General features: G+C 35.4%; 1 protein-coding gene across 1 annotated transcript in view; it reads left to right on the top strand.

Annotated features, from left to right (window-relative positions):
• Positions 1–22,086, top strand: part of LOC121327511 (unconventional myosin-XVI-like) — a 153,819-nt gene that overhangs the window by 4,369 nt on the left and 127,364 nt on the right. The window contains exon 2 of the mRNA XM_041271581.1: positions 4,781–5,044. Within this exon, the coding sequence (XP_041127515.1) occupies positions 4,781–5,044 (264 nt within the window). The remainder of the gene's footprint in view (positions 1–4,780; positions 5,045–22,086) is intronic.

Here is a 22,086-nt window from a genome sequence, read left to right as displayed (position 1 = left end):
TTCTTTAAAATATTTTAACATTAAGGTTTGGGTTTCTTATTAAGTAAAAGCTGGTGTAAAATTAACAACTTGTTAAATGGTTTGTGAATATGTCACCGTCAGAAGTGCCTTCCATTATAGGCTGCTAAGGCAGAGCTCAAAATGTGTCTCGCTTTCACATGAGGTCAAGTAACCTTGACACCCACCCCCAGGCTAAGGTATGTTCTTACCAACATGAAATTGGAATACAAAAATAAATCAAAACTTGTAGGGGAAACCTCCAGGGAACCTTAAAGCTAATAAAAAATCAAATAATCCTCCTGATAGAAATATGAAATGTTAAAAAACAATAATGTAATTTTGACCTGAAACTACACAATAGACAGTATCAGTGTTGCCAATGAATGAAGGAGTGACTCATAGACATACAGAGAGCTTTATTGCACTATTTCTCAGTATCTAGAGACAGACAGGTGGCAATGTGAATAGCAATTCAGTGAAGGCATGTAAGAATGCCATTACGTGACTTTACCCAGTCTTGTAAGTGTACAGGAAGATATACAGTAGTTTTGAAAAGTGAAATAACCATAATGCCTGGATTGTCTTAAAAGACAGAAAGACAGGACCCAGTCCAACAATAATGACTGTACTGGCTTTTTTGTAATAATTCACAAGGAAATGGCTGTTAGAATCCCTAAGATACAACAGGAGATGTTCACACATTCCTAGTCACTGTGGAGATTACTCTTTTTTATTATTGTTTTTGGAGATGTGTAATATCTTTGATATGGGTCACTGATATAATTACTCACAGCAAGCTAAAATAAATAATTCTTCCCTCGGCCTCTCTGTCTATGTGCAACACACTGTGAAATTAGAGACAGAGCAGTATTGGAGTGGACATGAAAAAACACAATCTTGAAAATCAAGTGCAAAGGCCATGAAAAAGTTTAATGTTCATTTGTTCATGTTGTCATGGTGTATAAGGATACAGTTTGGGGAAATGAACCATGCAATTAGCATGATACTGATCTTGCAGTCAACAGAGAATTAAAATTGTTATTTTTCCTGTGTGCTCCAACCAAACTATGGAACCTTGTAATATTTCAGCTGACTTGGATAAGTAGAAACTTGGCATCAATAGCAGATCTGCCATAAAGGAAGGGAAAAAAAAAAGTTGATATAACTGTAATATTCCTGCAGAATAAGTAACTAAGGAGAAGAAGAAAGAGTTGGTTCAGCCAGAGCAAGAATAGATACTGTTGTTCCTTGAGGTCCCTTTGTTATTTCTGTGACACTGTTGGTTTTCTTTCTTTATCCTGGCACAGTAAGGATTGGTCTAGAGCTAATAGAATCACTGCCAGGATTAGCATTGGACTAGATTGAGTTGGTTGTCAGCTGCCTGAGTAGGGCTGGTAGCTGCTGCATTAGAAACAGAAGATATGGCTTCAAGAGCTGCCATTTAGAAGAGGCTTTTCAGTTTAAGCCTACTGAGCATTTTAAAAGACAGTGGGACAGTCCAATGTGTAGGAACTTGTATGTTAGACTGGTGTTTTAATTGAAAAGACCACCTGGTGGATATAAAGGCTGAAGGAGATGAAATACTGCTCTTGTTTTATTAGGGATACTCATAGGGTGGGTTTAATAAATACATAAATAAAATGATATATGTATGGAAAATGACAGATTGACAGTCTGGTTTTAAATTTGAAGAAAGGTGATTATTCAGGGTAAAGGCCCTGAGTCTTAGAGTTTTACCAACAGGGGGGTTAGAAGCTACTGCAGCAGAATGAAAATCAGGATCTGAGCTTCAAAAAACCAAGACATGCATATAGGACATTTAAGATCACACTTTATATCATGTAAGCTTTGTTTTTACATTTTGATGTTACTTTTTGGTTTCTGTTTGGTATAACATTGTATTTCAAAGTCGCCATCTGTATTCGGCAGCACCTCTGCAATATAAAAATAATTTCCTTTTTGTAACCTTGAATGTATTGAGTATGCAGAGAGAAGCATACGCTACACAGACACCAGATCCCTTAAACATGCTGTGCAGGCTAGATCCCTATCCGGTATAACAATGTAAATGTGGTTAATCAGCACCTTTCTAACCTTCCTTTATTCTAAATTGTATAGGTTTTATTAATGTGGCTTTAGAAAAAGTAAAAACATTTATTCACCTTACATTTAGACAGCTGATTAATATATTGAGAGAGATTACCAGCCAACTCTTTATTAGTCAGATAATGCCTTTTTTGTATTATCTTAAATCAGTAAGTCTACAATTTACTGGACTCAAAATGGTCTACAAAATTATTATACCGTTCTATTGTTCAGTAAAATCAGCTCTAAAACCCTCCCTCACACACAGGTGACAATTATATTGCAGTGAGAGAGAAACACACATTATCACTACAGCTTGTTGAGTCTTTGTGATCATGTGGTTTTGCAGTGCTCAGGTGTACAGGTGATGTAGGTGTTCCAACAACGACAGACACAAAGTTACTGTACAAACAGAGCTTCAGTATTTTCCTCGGTTTGAGACCATCAAATAATCAGGCTGGCTCTACCCAACAATGGGTATTGCCAGCATATAACAAAAGGGGTTGCAGCCCCAAAACAGTAAAGAGAAACACAGAAACACAACACAGACATAAAACACATCTCCAGACTGTGTGCTCTTTGTGGAGGTGCAGTGCTCTCAGCAGTGTTGGGATATATTTACAGGTCCGGTCCGGGCTTAGCGCTGGCTTCTTGCTGCAGTTCCCAGCTTTGTATTAGCTGTCTTACAAAGACAAATACAGACAGTTCAAGAATACACAAAACTCTCCACTCATGTTTCCACAATCCTTGTTTCCTCCCATTAACCACAACAAAGGAACCGATTACAGAATCACATCCCCTTACAGTACCTTCAGCCCAGCCCCCTCCGATAGCTAGTTCAATCAATCTCCTCCAATTCATGACTGGCACTACGCTCACCGTACTTGAGCGATGATGCCTGGTACCATGACTCCGACCCTTTCCTGAATGGCTGGCTTCCGACTGTCCCTGGAATGAACTGCCCAACTATTCAGTACGAGGTGCACAGTTCCTGTTGTACAACGCCCTCACCTGTCCAGAGGGAGATTGTTGATGGGGATTCATTCACATTCATTCCATTTATTTATTTTTTTGGTTTAATCCATAGTAATACACATACAAAGTGTGGTAAGGGCAATATTCACCATGAGATAAAGCAACTGTGTGCCATTCTGATCCGAAATCTGTACTCTTGGCATTCAGCCATGGGATCTTGCCCAATTTCATATACTTCACATTTTGAGAATTTAGTTTATTTCTTTTTTTTCTCAATCCCTCCATCAGTTTCATTTATCCTCCACAGTCTTTTTATGCATGTTAAGTGATACCTGCAGCAAGGCTGCAATCTGCTCTTCTACCTTCTTTCAAACAAAAAGACATTTTGAGTGTTGTTTTTACAATATCTTTTCAATGTAGAATTCAATTACAAATAGAACCCGGGTTTGAGTTCATTACCATCTGAATCTGGAAGGAGTGATACAGTACAGACGAGGTCAAATACAAGGTAATGTCCAATAGCAGCACTTTATTGCAATTAGAAACTGGTACTGTAAACAGTGGCTTTATTGTTATTTTAATCATCCTAAACCTCAAATGTAGAAGTTTGTTTACCATCCCATTGTTTTTTCATCTGTCTAAAAGTTTCACTTTCAAGTTGTAGTGCACTGCAATCACATACATATACCATATGGATTACACTGATTATTTACATACAATATGCTGTATGTCCAAATGGTATGTTTAATAAATGTATATAATCCTTTGCTGAATGTGATCTAGTTTTGTTTTATTTGTTTTTTTTGTTTTTTTTTGTGAGTAAAAGAGCGGCCTGATCTATTGAACTAAATCTTTCATTTAATCTTTGAGTGCTCACATAGGTCCTTTGCGTCTACCAACTGTGCAGATTTTTTAGTAATGCCCTCTTTATCAATGGCCTCCCATGTGCTAGCAGAGACAAGGGGCAGACAGATGAACCCATCCGTTTTACAAAGTTGATTTTTGCCTTGCAGTCAAACTGTGGCAGATGTTCCACTTTGAAAAAATGCAGAATTAGCACTTAAGATCAGCCAGCAGTCCTGAACTATTGAGCATTGCACAGCATGAACGCTAAACAATTTGGCATTTTGTTTTGCTCTGCAATCAGTTAAAGGTTAGAGCAGAGGGGAAATAAAGTGGGAGCCTCTGAAGCCATTCTCTAATAAATCAGTGTCATGAGTTCATGTATTACTTCAATTGGGGTTCTGTTCTATTCTCTTTTATGAATTACCTCTTCAAACATGCACAGTTAAAACTTAATTGTAAGAAAAAAGATTAGATTGAGCCAATCATCCTGAATGAAAGTAATCTAACAGTACATATCCTTTACTGCTTTACAAGGATAAAGGATCACTCCAGTTCAAGTGAATTGAATTGTCGGGAGGTGTTTCTACTATTTGTGGTTGGTGATAAAAAAAAAGCACATGTGGTGGAGAAAAAAAGGTTTCAGATTGTTTCATGCCTGCTTTGGTAAAGGCATCATTTGCTATGTAATTCAGAAATATCATTGGGGTACATTCAGAAAGCAGAATGTTGCTTCTATAATATGGGCTACAGATCTCTATTCTGGAGGGTGGGTTGGGAAGGGGTCAGTGAATCTCCTCAGTATATTTCAATAGGATAAATAATTCTATCCATGCATCATATTGATTTTGACGCAGGCTCTCTTCTCCCCCTGCAGGTTGTTTTCAGCTATGTAATGTTTTTCGCTCTCATGACATGGAAATCGATCAATGTTTGTTGGAGTCCCTCCCGCTTGGTCAGCGCCAGCGGCTGGTGAAACGCATGCGCTGCGACCAGATCAAGGCCTACTACGAGAGAGAGAAGACACTGCAGAAACAAACGGGGCACAAGTCCAAATTGAAACAGAAAAAGAAATATAAGATCCACTTTGGCTTGTCAGAAATGATCCAGGATGCAATCATTCACCACGATGACAAAGAAGGTATGAAACATTTCAGTCAATGATCTCTTAGGTTTGCTGATATTTACAAATGCAACACTGCCTGCAATCCACTCACTAATATATTTTGAACTCACTCATGTCAATGTTAAATGCTGTGAGGCATGTTTTAGTCTGTTGGATGTTTGGTGCATCCATTTACCTCGTCAGATATAGAAGACTGGTTTTGCAGATAACATGATTTTTAACCAATGCATTTAGATTGTGTTGTCTTATAATATATATATATATATATATATATATATATATATATATATATATATATATATATATATATATATATATATATATATTATGTAAAAACACATTAAAGTAATAATTCAACAGAAGTACTGTGCAGCTATTGTGTAGTCTACCTACTTGTATTCTGAAGTGTATCCAACAACTATTTTGTTAAAACAATTTGGAACAGGTTTGCACTAAATTTGCTTGTTGATTTGGTGATGTTAGAAAGCTGTTTTTCTGTTAATTGATCTATATATTTGGAGAATCTTTTGAAGTTGCCTAGTTTTGCTTATGACTATGGCAAGTTTAAAACAATTCAATTTTAATGTGTGTGTGTTGCATTTTTTTTAGTTCAGGAGAAGATCTGTTGTTGGAAAGTGGTTGGTTTGGTTTTAGTCTGTTTAGTTTATTTGCCTTTGATGGAAATTATGGTACCACTTAGACAAATTCCAGTATGTTGTTGTTTTTTTCCGGATTTTGCATCCTCAGCTATGAGAACTCATTTTAACCAGCGCTGGGACAGAAATTTAAAAGCAGAAAGATGACAATTCTGCTAGAATTGGCAGTTAAATAGTTAATAATTCATATCCGAGTGGTGTCTCCAGTTGCTCACCTTGTAAAAGCCACTTGTAATTGGAGTAATTCCAATGAGAGCTCATTAGTTTGAATCCTGGACGTGTCTGAATAGTGCAGAGTTGGGGCCCAGAGGGAGCTCTGCATTAGCTTTTTTGCTCTTAAAAGGCAGAAAGAGAAAATCATATGAGGCTAGTTCACATCACTGCTCTACAGTGATGGTATGTCTATTGAAATGTGGGTTATAGTGTTGGGCTTTTCAAACTGGGCAGGATGCCATGGTTAATATAATCCCAGAGTCATGGACAGGTTCTGGTACTTTTAATACAAGTTTATGTCTGGATTTGTGTCTCCCCATAACAATTCCATATAGATAGTCTGTTTATGTAACATTTTACTTAATAAGTAATATGGTAGACTTAAATTAAGGCATGCTACTGGGCCTGCGGTGAAAAGGGCAAATTAACTTTGTGACTTAGAAGAATTGTTATGAGCTGTAACAAATAGTGAAATATTAGCTAATTCTTCAAACTGATTATACAGATGTCAAAAAAGAATATCTCGACTGCAGCGCTGTGCTCAGATGACAGGGGATAAATCAATGAAATGACTTGCATTTGGAATAAAAGTTGACAGGAAGAATACAAGTTAGATTTGGCTACAATGAGTTCATGTACTTTATATGAAGGAATTAATGCAATATAATTTTGATCCAATTTTGATTTTTAACCTGGTGTGATAAACGGGCATTTAGTATTCAATGTGTGTATGGTAGTGTATAGAAAAATAATTTAAAATAATGCAATACATTGTGAAACTGATAGCCTGTATTAAAAAAAACACACAACAATGTAACAACAAATTGACAGTATCCCTCATTTACATATGTGTAAACACTGTTGCTGAGCTCTGTATTAAAAACACAGCGAACACCTGAATATGAGCAGAATTAGAGCAATATTCACAATAATAAGATGAATTCAGCAGAATATATTTCAGAAACCATTAGCAATTCATACTTCTTTATGTACAGTATAGAGTCGATATTGAATATTCTATTCGTTGTTAATCAACTGGACCACCACCTGGTGTTAGACAGTACTCACACGTACTTTCACATTTTAAAAGCACAAAGCTCTATATTAAAACAGATCTCTGTCCTGGTGGATCAGGCTTTCAGTGGAGCCCCACAGCAACAACATGCACTTTAAACTAAAATGGTGACTATTATTATTATTATTATTATTATTATTATTATATTATTATTATTATTATTATTATTATTACACATATATACAGCACTAATGCAGATCAAATGAAATGCAGTAGGGTGTCAATTATTTGATCTTTGATCAACCGTATTGTCTAATCAACCAAACTCACCTGTAATCGCGTGATGAATTACACGTGGTGTATTACACATACAGCATCTGGTGATAAAACGGCTATGAGATTTAGCTGCCAAAAAAAGGACCAGCAGAGTGAGGCAAATGAAAGTTACATAATTATTCAGACTACCAAAACCTTAGATGGAGCATTGCATGCTTTAAATTGTTGCAGTTAAGCAAATTAAAACAGTACCTATTTCGTCAGTAAGGACTGGAGATCCTGACTATGTTATTGAGCAGCTAAGAACTTGTATTTTATTCATTTTAATTGCATGTTATTACAATACCTTAACAGCAAGTATCAAAGAATTTTACTGAATTTTTGAAGTTTAATAATTGTTAAAGTTCTGTAATGTGTCAAAGTTGTATTGAATTGTATTCTTTCATGATTCAATTGACTTGTTTCCATAGTATTATTCATCTTTACAAAAGAGGCTTGGCTTTAGTAAATACTTTCAGCAGTTCTCTAAATGTGTTGAGTGGCTCAGTAGCTTAGTATTTATCAGATTACATGTTTAAATCTGGCATGTGTCAACATTGTTGATAGCCTCTGCTACAGTTGACTGATTAATAAGAAGCTAGTGGTCTCGAGGGTAACTAGAGTTGGCACTTACGTTTTACGAAACATCTTTTTCATACTCTCATATTGAACTTCCAGTGGGGACTAAACCACTTTACAATAGGTGAATTAATCATTTTCAGTGAGTTAATACCCAAGGTAATTACATAGATGGTTTCCTAAGTGTTTGCCAGTGCATTTAATCGTAACTGTCTTATTAGCTGTGCGTAAAGTACCTTTTTCAAATCAATCGGGGAAAAAAATAAAATCCTGAAAAAGAACAATAGCATCGAGAGGACTATGGAATATGAAAATAATACTTGGGTTCCTGGTCCAAGAGGACTTTCTTGAAGAAAATCCTGGTAGTGGATTTTCTTTTTTGTTTCAAAAAGTTCACATTAGTATTGAAGACATAATTTTTCAAATAAGTTTGTGAGATTTTGTGTTTAAGTCGAGACCTTTACGTTATTTTTAGTATTTTGAACTTTATTGCTACTCATCCATGCACCTACACACAATATACAAACACTCCTGGAGAGAAGTGTAGAAGGTATTTATAAAAATAAGCTTAAGGATAAGAAAAATAATCAGCTGTATAAGAGAAACAGAAAACTATCATTGGAATCCAAAAGAAAAAAAAAATACTGTTGAAAATAATCTTGTAAGAAGATATAAAAGGATATGTAGACAGCTTTCAAACTGAAACAAAGAGGGGTCTAAGGTTTGTGAATATATTTTAACAAACTGGGGGGGGATAATGGAAAGACGCTGAGATTCAGAGTTGGAGCGTAGGAAATTATGGCAGAAAACCACACTTGAGGCACTTATGTTGCAATTCATCAGCAAACAGGTGCAAGGTAATCTTCTGTGCACATTTCTATTGAGTGTGAAAAGAGATATTATCTGGTAAGATACTGCAGGGATTTGAATGTTAATGTTCAAATATAGATGCACCTCTATTTTAACACAAATATAACTGATTCTTGTTTATTTAAAAAGATGACTTTGAATGATATTGGGTGTTGCGTTAATTGTCTTTTCTTTCTTCTCCAATGTAAGACATTATATCTGTGACATATGTAATGATTACACGGGTCATCCATGACTATGAAACACTCACATATGTAGTAATACTAAATTAAGTAATAATCTTCTTCAATGACTATTAGTCGAAACATTAGTCAAAGACGTTTAAGAATTGCAAGTATTTAAGTATTACTCTCAATAATTGCACAGAAAGAAAAAAAAAAGACGTTTGCTATGGTGCCCAGTCCATAGTAAAATTTGCCCAGGGAAATATGCTATAGGTCCAGTTTTTTTTTTCGAACCATGCAATAAATGGCTAACCACATTTTTGTGACGTCACCCTTTAATATTTTAATTGTTTGATTCTACACATCTTCTAACTGAAAGTGACTACGTTGCTACATGACATTGAAGAGAAAGGGAGTGTGGGGCTGTCACAAAGATGGCCAGAGTGGGTGGCGTTAGACCAAAGCCAGGAAATAAACAACAGAGAGAGGTGGAGCTTTCGCTCAGCATTTAATGACTGAACAGAACAGACAGAAAATAAACGGTTGTATGTACAAAAATACAGGAAATGGCACTCTTCGCCAAAATAATAAGACAAACAAAACGGACTATACAGACAAAACATGGTGAGCAGATCTTTTACCACTACGACTATGACTACTATTATTATTACTCGTATTACCTCCGTATGTCTCCAATCCCGTTCTCCACTCACCGAACACACAACCCCGAGAATGTGAAAACATGCTGCTTTTATGCAGCTGTACCAAGACTTAACTGCTAATCAATCATTCAACTGGAGTCGCGGTACAACTGCACGTGAATTAATAAAGTGCAATTCCCCATGCTCACATATTACATTTTACTTGCACATGAAGCGCTGTGCAATCCTCGTGCCTAAATACAAATATAAATTTTAAACACTCGTGTTACACAGACCTGTTTATATCCCATGTACCGATGACTATACACCAACATTAAAACACAACACATAACACAAAATATACACAGGGGCGGGCACTTTACCACAGGGGCAGATATATTATATTGCAGATTAACAAATCCACATTTATGCTACAAATCTAGAGGAAACTGTTAATTCGTCAACGAAACCACAATCAGAATAATTCAACAAAAAAAGTGAAAACCATTTTATTATGCCACAATCATTTAAACAATGAATTTATAGCATTACACATTTCAAACTGTTAGAAAAGGGCTCGTGATTTCAGTTTAGAATTCCATATCGTTAAAGAAGGTAATACAGTTATGCATTAACATAATGTAAAAAAACAAAACAAAACAAAACAAAAAACTACAATCACAAATTCACTTCCACATAAACATCCCCCTTCCAATTTTTATTTCGCATTTCTTTTGGACAGTTTCAGAAACAGCAACAATTGAATCACAATTTCGTTTTCTAATGCCACTTTCATGTTGGGAGGAGATTTTGCAAATGAGGCCTTTGCAAAAGAGATCTGCACATAGAGAATATAGAATCTATGTAAAAAAAAGGTCCTTAGAAGCACTTAAAAAGGTCTCCCTACAGTGGCAAAGCAGATTCTATCGAGATTAGGTTCTATTTATTAGAGTATAGGCATTATTAAAAGAACGGTGGAGGAGAGTAAGAAAAGATGGAACGATATTCCGAGGTTCACGAAAGAAAGTCTCATATACAATGAGGGCTCATCGCCACTGTAGCATTTTAGTAATGCCTACAGAATGCATTTATTGTAATATGGCTGTGACAGGAAATGGCTGAGCGTTGACGTCAGGCTAGAATGAGGAAGAATAACACCCAGGCAGGTACTGCAGTTCAAAAAGAATAGCAAAACAAATGCACAGCTACGCCATCATATTTAAATACAATAATCATAAAACAAACAAATACAAAATAACACAGGGGCAGAGGGGGAGACCCTGTTCTAAAAATAAACAACTAAATGTACAGGGCTGCTCGCCCTGTTACAATGGCATTCTGGTATTTAACAATACTGGTTTAGGCAGTATTGTTAAATTTGAGATGGAAAGAAAATGGGAAAAAAAGGATAGAGGGACAGGTGACGCAGTTAGTTTGTATCTAGATTTTCGACCTTATATACCAAACAGATATGCTTTAAAATCATACATAGAGTAAGAAATACTGACAAACATAAGAAATAGGAGAGTTGTATCTGCATAAGACTTTAAGAAGATATACTGTAAGTCGTAGTTAAACTGAAGACTGTTCGTATGAAGCTGTATGGAGTTATTGTTGCTAAAAAATATTGCTGTACAACAATGGAAGGATTATCCACCCATTTAACTGCCATGGATGAAAATAAAACTTATTGTTTCTGAAGTTTGAAAAGTCTATAAGACTGAAATTATTCTATACAAAATATGAAGTTGAACTAATATGTGAAGCACAGTAAGTAGATGTGTCATAATGTATAAGCAACCTACTACAACCTCTAAAGCGGAAGATTTGTTTATTAAGTAGCCACCACACATTCCGTATTTTATTCATTTTTCCTGGTGATGTACTTTGAGCTTGTAACACATTTTCATGTGTTACAAGTGTTGCTTGTACCAAAATCTTGAGTTCCATATTGATATATTTCAATTTTCGCTTCTGAGGATCCTCATCACAATGGCTATTACCAGGCTGAGGTCTTTATGTACCATTCATTTTCTTTTGGAATGTAGCCTACACACGCAGAGTTGACCCAAACCCACTATTTACTGTGAGAGATGTATAATTCTCCACTGCTAAATGCGGTGAGGGGTATTTAAATTGCAGAATCGCCTGCTTTACCTAATTAGTCTTATAAACTAGGTCGTTATTTTCACGTTGAAAGCGGCAGAACTGAACACTTACATTACATGGCTTTTTGCGGTTGGTTTTTCCACTTTATAAATTTGGGAGTTGAATCATTAAAAAAAAACATCCAAAGTTTCTTGTGCCTAATTATTTTTTACCGATTCAACACTTGTCGTTGTTTAACCCTTATTGTTGAAATCATCACCCAGGTCCTAACCTAGTTATTTCATTTTACCAAATAAACCTGTAGTGGAATATCCTTCCAGAACTGGAATTCCTAGTCCCTGTTTTAAATAATTACAGTACCTATAGAAAATCTACACCCCCTTTCAAAATGTTCACATTTTGTTGCCTTATAGCCTGGAATTAAAATAATTTAAAATAGTTTTTTTTTTTTTTTCATTTATCTACACATTCTACCTGACAATTTCCAAGTGAAAAAAATATTCTAGAGATTGGTAGAAAATTAATTAAAAATAAAACCAGAAATAGCTTGGTTGGATAAGTGTCCACCCCTCTTGTAATAGCAATTTTAAATTAGCTCAGGTGTACCCAATCGCCTTCAAAATCACACACCAAGTTAAGTGGCCTCCACCTGTGTTAAATTGTAGTGATTCACAAGATTTCAGAATAAATTCAGCAGTTCCTGTAGGTTTCCTCTGCTGGGTAGTGCATTTCAAAGCAAAGACTCAACCATGAGCACCAAGGCGCTTTCAAAAGAACTCCGGGACAAAGTTGTTGAAAGGCACAGATCAGGGGATGGGTATAAAAAATATCAAAGGCCTTGAATATCCCTTGGAGCATGGTCAAGATGATTATTAAGAAGTGGAAGGTGTATGGCACCACCAAGACCCTGCCTAGATCAGGCTGTCCCTCCAAACTGGATGACCGAGCAAGAAAGAGACTGATCAGAGAGGCTACCAAGAGGACAATGGCAACTTTGCAAGAGCTACAGGTTTTTATAGCCAAGACTGGTCAAAGTGTGCATGTGACAACAATATCCCAAGCATTCCACAAATCTGGCCTGTATGGTAGGGTGGCAAGAAGGAAGCCATTACTCAAGAAAGCCCACCTTGAATCCCGTTTGAAGTATGCAAAAAAAAAAAAAAAAAAAAAAACACTCAGGAGATTCTGTAGCCATGTGGCAAAAAGTTTTGTGGTCTGACAAAACTAAAATTGAACTTTTTGGCCTAAATGCAAAGCGTTATGTTTGGCCAAACCCAACACAGCGCATCACCCAAAGAACACCATCCCTACTGTGAAGCATGGTGGTGGCAGCATCATGTTATGGGGATGTTTCTCATCGGCAGAGACTGGGGCACTTGTCAGGATAGAAGGGAAAATGCATGGAGCAAAGTACAGAGAAGTCCTTGAGGAAAACCTGCTGCCCTCTGCAAGAAAGCTGAAACTGGGACGGAAGTTCACCTTTCAGCATGACAACGACCCAAAGCACACAGCCAAAGCTACACTGTAGTGGCTAAGGAACAAAAAGGTAAATGTCCTTGAGTGGCCCAGTCAGAGCCCCGACCTAAATCCAATCGAAAATTTGTGGCATGACTTGAAGATTGCTGTCCATCAACACTCCAAGGAACTTGACAGCTTGAACAGTTTTGTAAAGAAGAATGATTAAATATTGCCTAATCTAGTTGTGCAAAGTTGGTATTGACCTATCCCTACAGACTCACAGTTGTAATTGCTGCCAAAGTTGCTTCCACCAAGTATTAACTCAGGGGGGTGGAGACTTATTCAATTATGATCTTTCATTTTTGTATTTTTAATATATAATTTTTTTCTCAATAAAAACTTTTTTCCATTTAACAGTATGGAGTATGGTGTGCAGATAAGTGGAAAAAAAATCATCATTTAAATGTATGAAACTCTGAGACCCTGACACAACAAAATGTGAAAAAAGTTCGAGTGCGTGTAGACTTTCTATAGGCACTGTATAGTGACAAGCACTACCTACAGCCTCTGGTTGATACTTGCATCTATATACAGTAACCGGTATTTGTTTATCCAAACTATAGCCTCATCTTACCCCTTAGAGTCCAGTAAAAGCAAACTCAGGCACGCCTGTCTGACATCAGGCAGTATGAGAGTAATACTGTTTCAACTTTGTTTATTCCTCTATTGGCAGGATGCTAACACTGCTAATTGTTTTCAGAGCTTTTAAACTGGCTTGTGAAATATTGGTTTATTTTATCTATGCCTTCTGCAGAGGAGATGTCCTGCGGTTATGAGCCCAACAATACATTTTGTTGCATGAAGACATTTCTGTAATGTGCTTTTGTACCATATATGATATCATTAGGGTGCCTAAGATTACAGTTGGATTCAAACCTTAATTGGCTACTTATAACAGTTGGAAAAAGACTGCTGCATTTGCAATCCGATTGTCAATCCTTTAGGTTTATAATGATTCATTTTACTAAAGGGATGTTTTATAAGGACAGCAAGAGATTTCCCTGCCCATAGGTTCTTTGTGGACATTGTTCATGATATAGCTTTTATTTTGTTGAATTGTATTAGCAACGTGATCATATTTTTACTATAAAAATAGTAGCGAGTGTAAATATAAATGCTGTAGCTTTAAATGCTTCAACTAGCAAATGACTTAGCATTGTAATGAATTAATCAGAGCTAATTACACCAGTTACTCAAATATTACTGCTGTCAAGACAAAGAATGTGTCAAGCTAAATCTATAATTGTATTCTTGAAATTGATATTCATTTAGATTCTGGTGCAAAAGCTAGTTTAATATGCAGCACAGTCAGAACTAATCTGCCTAAAAAACATACTTTCAGATAGCATGGATAGCAATATTCATATTTGCCTTGGCAACATTTTAGTTATCGAATTGAATCCTCATAGAAAAAATATCCAAATTGATTAAAAAAAAAAAAAAAAAAGAATAAAGAAAATGTCTGCTTAATCAGGTGTTTTCATATGTTTAAATGGTGCCATTATTTGGATCCCCCAGTAAATTGGCATGTAATGTCTTGTTATAATATTGTCATTGCTGTTATACTGTAGTGGATTGTACTATTTCTGTTGTGTGTGTGTGTGTGTGTGTGTGTGTGTGTGTGTGTGTGTGTGTGTGTGTGTGTTTTTGTTTGCTTAATTAAATGTTGTTCACAACAAAACATAGAATATCAATATACATTAATATGAAAAAATCTCTATACAACTTGCTATGGACTTTCAATTATGGATGCTTAAAGCAACTATCAAATTATCAAACTTAACTTATATTATGCCTATATTATTTGTCTTAATGATGCAGTTTAGCAGTATAGGTTTTAATCACAATGTTGCTAAAGCTCTGTCAATGGTGGAGGCTATTGTAACAGTAGAAGGACTAGAGATATACTCATACTTAGAAGCCTCTGACGGCTGTATTCAAAACACTGTAAATAGTGTAACAAAAGGAGAAACAGTTGGGTGTAATTTTTTTTGTTTTGTTTGTTTTGTTTTTATTCAGTGAGCCACAAACATCTGAACAACTGAAGAGCTTGAAAAGACTTAATGAAAATGATATGTTTTGCTGCTCTGAGATCTTTACATTAGAAGTAAAGCCCACACCCTGCACAATTCTTAGAGAAACTCACAACAATGCACTTGCTAAACAATTCAATTGTGATATCTGTGTTACACTGTAAGTTATGCCAGATTTGTGTACAGAGTAATTTATTGTAAGCCTTCACTAAATTAATCAGTCAACTAACAGAGGTATCTACTAGCTTCTTTTTTAGTTTTTAGTTTTACTTTAGTAAATTTACATTATAAAACGCCTTGTTTCTTTTAGTTCTATTTCATATTGGCTGTGTGTAACTGGTACTGTATATGAACTCTCTGCCTGGTTACCTGACTGAATATGAAGAGGTTCATAGCTTTGGTTCTGACTAAATTTTTCCAACCATTTCACATGCCACATTCTGGTCAAAAATCTAATTGAAAATACTGATTAGAATTCTACCAAGTAAGTTAGTTTTAGCTATTCCTTTAACTACACAAACAGGGTTCTGCATCAAAAGATTTTGGTTTTCTGCCCTTTATTGTTGCTGTAGCAACACAACAGAGACAACAATACATATGACAGATGTTTTGCAGTTTGTATGTAATGACCACTGGCAAGCTGTTACACACTGTATTTGTTTTCACTGAAAATACATTGTTGATTCTCAATTTTGTATCTAGAGTACCTACAATCTGACACACTCTCCTAATGGTATAATGTTGTTTTCTTTCTAAACATCAATACTATATCTTGGTAGACTTCTTACAGTAACAGACTAACCAATCACTGTGAAAAACAACCCTCTCATTCTGAAAAGTCCACTTCCATTTCTATTATAATAACAACAGCTGAAATAGGAGGCTGTGTGGTCCAGTGGTTAAAGACATGGGCTTGTAACCACGTGGTTCCCAGTTCAAATCATTGTGTGACCCTGAGCAAGTCACTTGTGCTCTATCTTTTTGCATGAGATGTTGTTTTAAGTGATTCTGCAGCTGATGCATAGTTCACACACCTTAGTCTTGTATCTTGTGAAGCGCTTTGTGATGAAAGCCCTATATAAAGATTATTATTATTTGTCGTCTGTGTGCTTCTATATAAGAGAACTTCATTATTACACTCATTTGTTTAAAGTGAGGTTGAAGATGAAAACTAATCAATGTGAAGCATTTGAAAGCTCTATATCTTTTTTCTAACAGGTGGATAACTGTTGAGACCCCCATTGCTCTCTTTTGAAGAGGTACAGATGTCCAAATAGATGATTTGCCATGCATATTATACAACACTGTACAGTACAGTATGCATGAGCCTTACCTGCACTTATTCTTATTGAGTATAATTTTAGAGTGCTGATTTGAGTCATCCCAGTTGTGAGTTATAGCATCTGTATTCTCTACCGAATAATGGAACAAACCTGTTACTATTCTTGTTCATCATAATAACGTCTTCCTCAAAAAGACTCAATACGCCTCTAGTGAGATCTAGTGAATTGATGTTTATGGGCTCCAAATTTTTGGGGGCAGGCTGTAGAAAAAAAAAAGAACTTGTTTAGAAAGCTTTATTATTAACTTTGACTCTGCAGATAAATAAATAGCCATTTAGTAGCAAAATACAAAACCAGTAAATTCAGTCAGCTAATTGAACAGAAAGTAGGAGCACATAGTCTTAAACATAACTAGATCACCTATTACTTTCACATACACGACGAGGTCTACATTGCACTGCTGTGTTTAGATTGAGTATAGGCAGCAGTTTGGTGTTGGCTGGATGGTAATTGCTGGTGATAGAGAGAGCATTTGTCATTACATGTAGCACTCTCTCAGATTGTTCATCATGCGAATGCAACACTTCAGTACCATAGGTTCACCATGGCTGTTAACCTTGTTTAGGTGTGGTGTGCTAAGCCACTTCATACAAAGAGTGTCTTTCTGTTACTTTGCAGGGTGCCTTGTTTTTTTTAATTACAGGGTAACAGATGTTGGGTCATTAAATGTAATGCTAAAAATACTTCTTTGGAATACTATATAGCTGCTTTAATTAATTAATTAATCAATTAATTAATTAATAATAATAATAATAATAATAATAATAATAATAATAATAATAATAATAATAATGTTTGAATAGCTAATACAATTGTGTTTTGATCGCTACTAGATTTACATACATTAACGCAATATATATATATATATATATGTAATTATATATATATATATATATATATATATATATATATATATATATATATATATATATATATAATATATATATATATTGATATATTTATAACATTTTACATGCAAGTATTCAATTCATGTATTTATCCCACTAGATTAGACTTGAACACTATACTTAATATTATAAACAGTTGAACTTTAAATAAACAACTGTAACCAAGAAAGTGCGTGTGAGAATAGAGGTTCTTACATCGTTGCTTTGTATCTCTCCCGACCACTTGGGGAAACATGATGGACGTGTTTGTACAAATAGTATATAAAAGTTGTTTTACACGGTAAATAATATACCTTCAACAATTGTACCAGGTCAATTTCGTTACTTTAACTTTCATTAGCAACTGCAAAGGGTAATATATATTATATATATATCTATATACATTTAGAAATTTATATATAAAAAATTATTTATATAGACATTTAGAAACATAACGATGCAATCTAAATTAATAGGTTCATCAACAGATAACTGCATTCCTAAATATGTGGTAAGTAATTGATTCCCAAAGCTTTCTTACTCAAAATCAACACAGATTTACCACCATTTGTAATAAAGCAACTTCTTATTAATAATCTGGATTAAGATCCCAAAGTGTACAACAGATCTCAATACTAATATATTTCCTTCAAGACTGTATTTCACAATCAATCAAGCAGTCTAAAGTTAAACAGTGAGATCGGCTATTACAAGCTGTTTACATGTTGCAGACAAACACATTGAACTCCATTGAGCCCTGTTTGTGCAAATGCTCTCTGTAGGCTTCTGTGTGTCATTGCAATGTTGGGATCATTCTAAATATTCAGTACCTCTAGTTTAAAGAAAACTTGGTGGATTTTTTATTTTTATTTTTTAATTTGAATTCAGCCCAAAGTTTTTAAATGATTAAACCAGAATGTATATTTTATTATAAAGGTATGGCTTTATGGCTTGGATATTTTGAAATATGTAATGCTGATATTCAGTTTGCAGGTTTTGCATGTTTGGTTTTCATAGATATTGTTCAACTCATTAATAAATACATATTAATGCCAATCAACTGTAAAGGAAAGAAAAACAGTATACAGTTAACATGTTCCCTGCAATGAGATGGAAAGACTTGGAAAAAAAGCAGGCTGCTCTTGTAGAAAGTTAATAGACTGCCTCATCTGATTTTAAACTCATGGGTGATGTTAGATTAAATTATGGACCTGGAGCTCCACCTCATTTAGCTACGCTCAGATAGTGATGACTCCAGCAAAATGTCCCGCATACAGTGAAGCAGAAACATTAATGTGCAGATAGCCACTGAAGAGTTTAGTAATCGCTACAGCATGTGAATGCTCTGTGAACATTAGGTTCAATGTTAATTGGCTTCCTCTTAGCTACATCTTTAAACGTGCACAGGATTTTGTGGTGATTGTGGTGCGTTTCATTTAATTTGAAATCATTTTAACAGCAGGTTTTTAAACAATTAGCAAAGGGAGACCAAACAGTGAAATCTAAGCAAAGTAATAATGTGGCGCCTTTCTGCCAAATTACATTTTGGACAAGGTCAGACATTTTGAACAGCATCTTAGAAACCGATTTCTGATCTTGACAGTTTAACTAATCAGATTCAGTGCCATATTAAATATGTTTGGCAGTGAACAGTAGGAAGTCAGTTGAATAACTGTGAAGAAAAACTAAAGCTGGTCTCTTCCATGTCTAATGCAAACACAGCTTGTACACCAGACTCTTTGGCTCAAACCCATGCTATCGGCAATAACACTGACAATGAGTACAATATTGCTTTCAGTTTCTGAAAAGTCATTCTGAGGAGGTGCACAGATGGCAGTGTCACTGAAATCTATTTCGTTGGCACAGTAAATTAAACCTTTCTGTCTTTGATCGTTTAATAAGTATTTTTTTTTATTATTTCCATACCAATTCTTACAAGATAAAATCATGTCCATGCATTTTCTAAATATTGATATTCTTTAAACTGGTTTTCACTGTGGTCCATTTTCAAGGGACCCTTATTTCATTTGTATTGTTGCGAATGTCTCTACAGATATTGTATATACATACTGCACTATGGACAGAGCTTCAACAGAGTGTTTAATAAATAAAGTTATATATTTTTTAACTATTGCTGATTGTTTTTAAAGAAGTCCACAGTAGCCAACAACAATTTTATAGAAATATAGATTTTATTTCTAAAACAGACTTTCTTTAAATAACACAAAAGCCTTGTGAATAGTGCCTATTTATAGTATTTGCAAATAACAGCACTAACAAATAATTAAACGGACAACACTGCCATTCCCTGTCCTCCTCAGTTTTCTGTGTGAGAAAGAAATATTTGGGGTATTAGTTATACAATATTGATGAGCTAAGATAATTTGTTTCCTGCACAAAATCTCCATGCATTTATCAAAGCACATCCAGTCATTGGAGTGCAAATGTAATGATTTCTTAATGTTGGCTATAGTTGAGCGATATAATATGACTTTGCATTGGTGATGTTATACATACTAACCTCAAAATCATTAGAACTGTAATGAGACATGGGTCTTCTATACTTTAAGGAGAGTGATGTGTGAGCATTGCGAGCAGTCATCTGATGATAAAGCAACTATTTTCATTGCTACCGAGTAATCACTGGTGGTTGATGTAAACAGCTTTTTTCAAATGTAAGTTATCCTTGATAAGAGTTGTCCCATAGAGTCCTATTTTTAAAGTAACTGAAATAAACAGAAAGATTATCTATTGCCAATAAGTTACTACTTTGAGTACATGTCTGAGGAATTAGCAAATATTTAGTGAATATTTACAATTATGAAGAAAGTCTTGGGTCTACACTCAATAATAATAATAATAATAATAATAATAATAATAATAATAATAATAATAATAATACGTGCTGTTTTTGGAATTGTAACAGGGCGAGCAGCCCTATACAGTTATTTATTTAGAATGGGGTTTCCCCCTCTGCTCCTGTGCAGTTTATTTAGTTTTTTGTATTATGATTTGTTTATTTGTGTGTACGTAAATGTCAGTGAATGCCGTGGGTTTTGTTATTGTACTTATCACAGTGTAGCCGCATTTGTTTTGTTTTTGTGTTTTGTAGCGTGGATGGGAAATCCCTTCCACAATTAAAAACCTTGTGCAGAAGGAGGCCATTTCCCTATTAATTAATTGTTTAATTTGTTGCTAATCGGGAGATGGTCACCTGCATAAAAGCCTGCAGCTCTCTGCACTCGGGGTGGGTGTTCTGAAGTGGAGAACGGGAGAGCGAGAAGAGAGAGATTAATTTAAAAGTAAAGGCTAAGGAACAGTGAAGGCACCTGCCCAGCCTGACCTTAGTTGCAGTTGTTTTGTGTTTGAGATTTGTTTTTGTTTAACCTTTTATTTTGCTATATGAGCAGTGTTTTGATTTTGTTTAAATATTTTATTTATTTTTGTCTTTAATAAAAAAAAGGTGCACCCTGCAACTTTTTGCCTACAGTACTTGCCTGTCTGTTGTTCTTCCTGCAATCTGGCCTGACTTCACCACTCAGCATCATCCTGTCACAGGAATGCTAATTCAGAATATTTGTTTTCTAAAAACAGCAATTCCCCCTGTTGGTCTGACATTGGAGTTACTATTGTAAGGATGTAGAAAAACAAATAGCTCATTAGGAGCAAATGTCAGCCCCATGTTCTGTGATAAATTCAACAAACCCAGCTAATTGGCAGCACAGGCCACTGTCATCTGCATTCAGAAGTGGCTATTGAGGAAGACTCCTGGTGATTTGGGGTTCAGCTTGGCTTTGGCAAGGGCACAGATCACCAGGGAACTCTTTGAGCAGTAGGATCACTCCATATGGCAGTGCCATGTTGCTCCTTCTGGACATGGTTAATAAGTTTGTTTAGCATGAGGGGTTTGGTTCTCAAGTACTCTATACATTTTCATGAACTGAAAGGATCACGATGGCAGGGACAGGATACGTTTAATGTTTTGGTCAACTATGGAGCACCTTTGAAGATGTCTGAGATTTGCATGAGAAAGCCTTGATATAAACATGATACTAAGGGTGCAGTTTAAAGGAATGGTTTTCAATCCCACATGGTTTCATGATAAGTATATTGTATCATGCTGATAGTGGTTCTACCAATCACAAGGCAGCATTTTCGTGCTTTACTAGAACATAAAACCCAATATTGTGCTTTCAGACAATAACAAAAAAAAAATCAAACTTAAAACAAAGGAACATGCAGCTTTGAAAAACCTGAGCAACAGAAGCTTCAATACTGATCAACCTGCAATATAAATGATTAACCCATTGCGGACCTATGTTGGACCAGGTCCGACATTACAATTTTCGCTTTCCAGTCCGATGTTGGACCCTGTCCGACATCATCAAAAAGACGTAAAGCACAGGTCTCTAGTCAATTTTTCTCTTGAAAAAGCAGAAGAAACCTTTCAATGGCCGAGTGAGACTGATAGGAGCCGAATGAAGCCGAAAAAAGGGACATATCTGAGCAATAGAACTAGCCACTGCACCACATAGTCAACATGAACACATAGCAAAGAACATAGCTGCTTCCGCATCCAGCACTCAAAGAATATCATGGACATTTGCAGAACTTTTTGAGATATTATAGTAATAAAATAATAACTTGGATCACATTATTGAGGAGTTTGGTGATAAAACGAGTGATCAGGAGATGATTTATCAGTATGCACGTC

The sequence above is a fragment of the Polyodon spathula genome, chromosome 15 (genome assembly GCF_017654505.1).
Source record: "Polyodon spathula isolate WHYD16114869_AA chromosome 15, ASM1765450v1, whole genome shotgun sequence".
In the NCBI taxonomy this organism is placed as follows: Eukaryota; Metazoa; Chordata; class Actinopteri; order Acipenseriformes; family Polyodontidae; genus Polyodon; species Polyodon spathula.
This window is presented reverse-complemented; position numbering and strand designations above follow the sequence as displayed.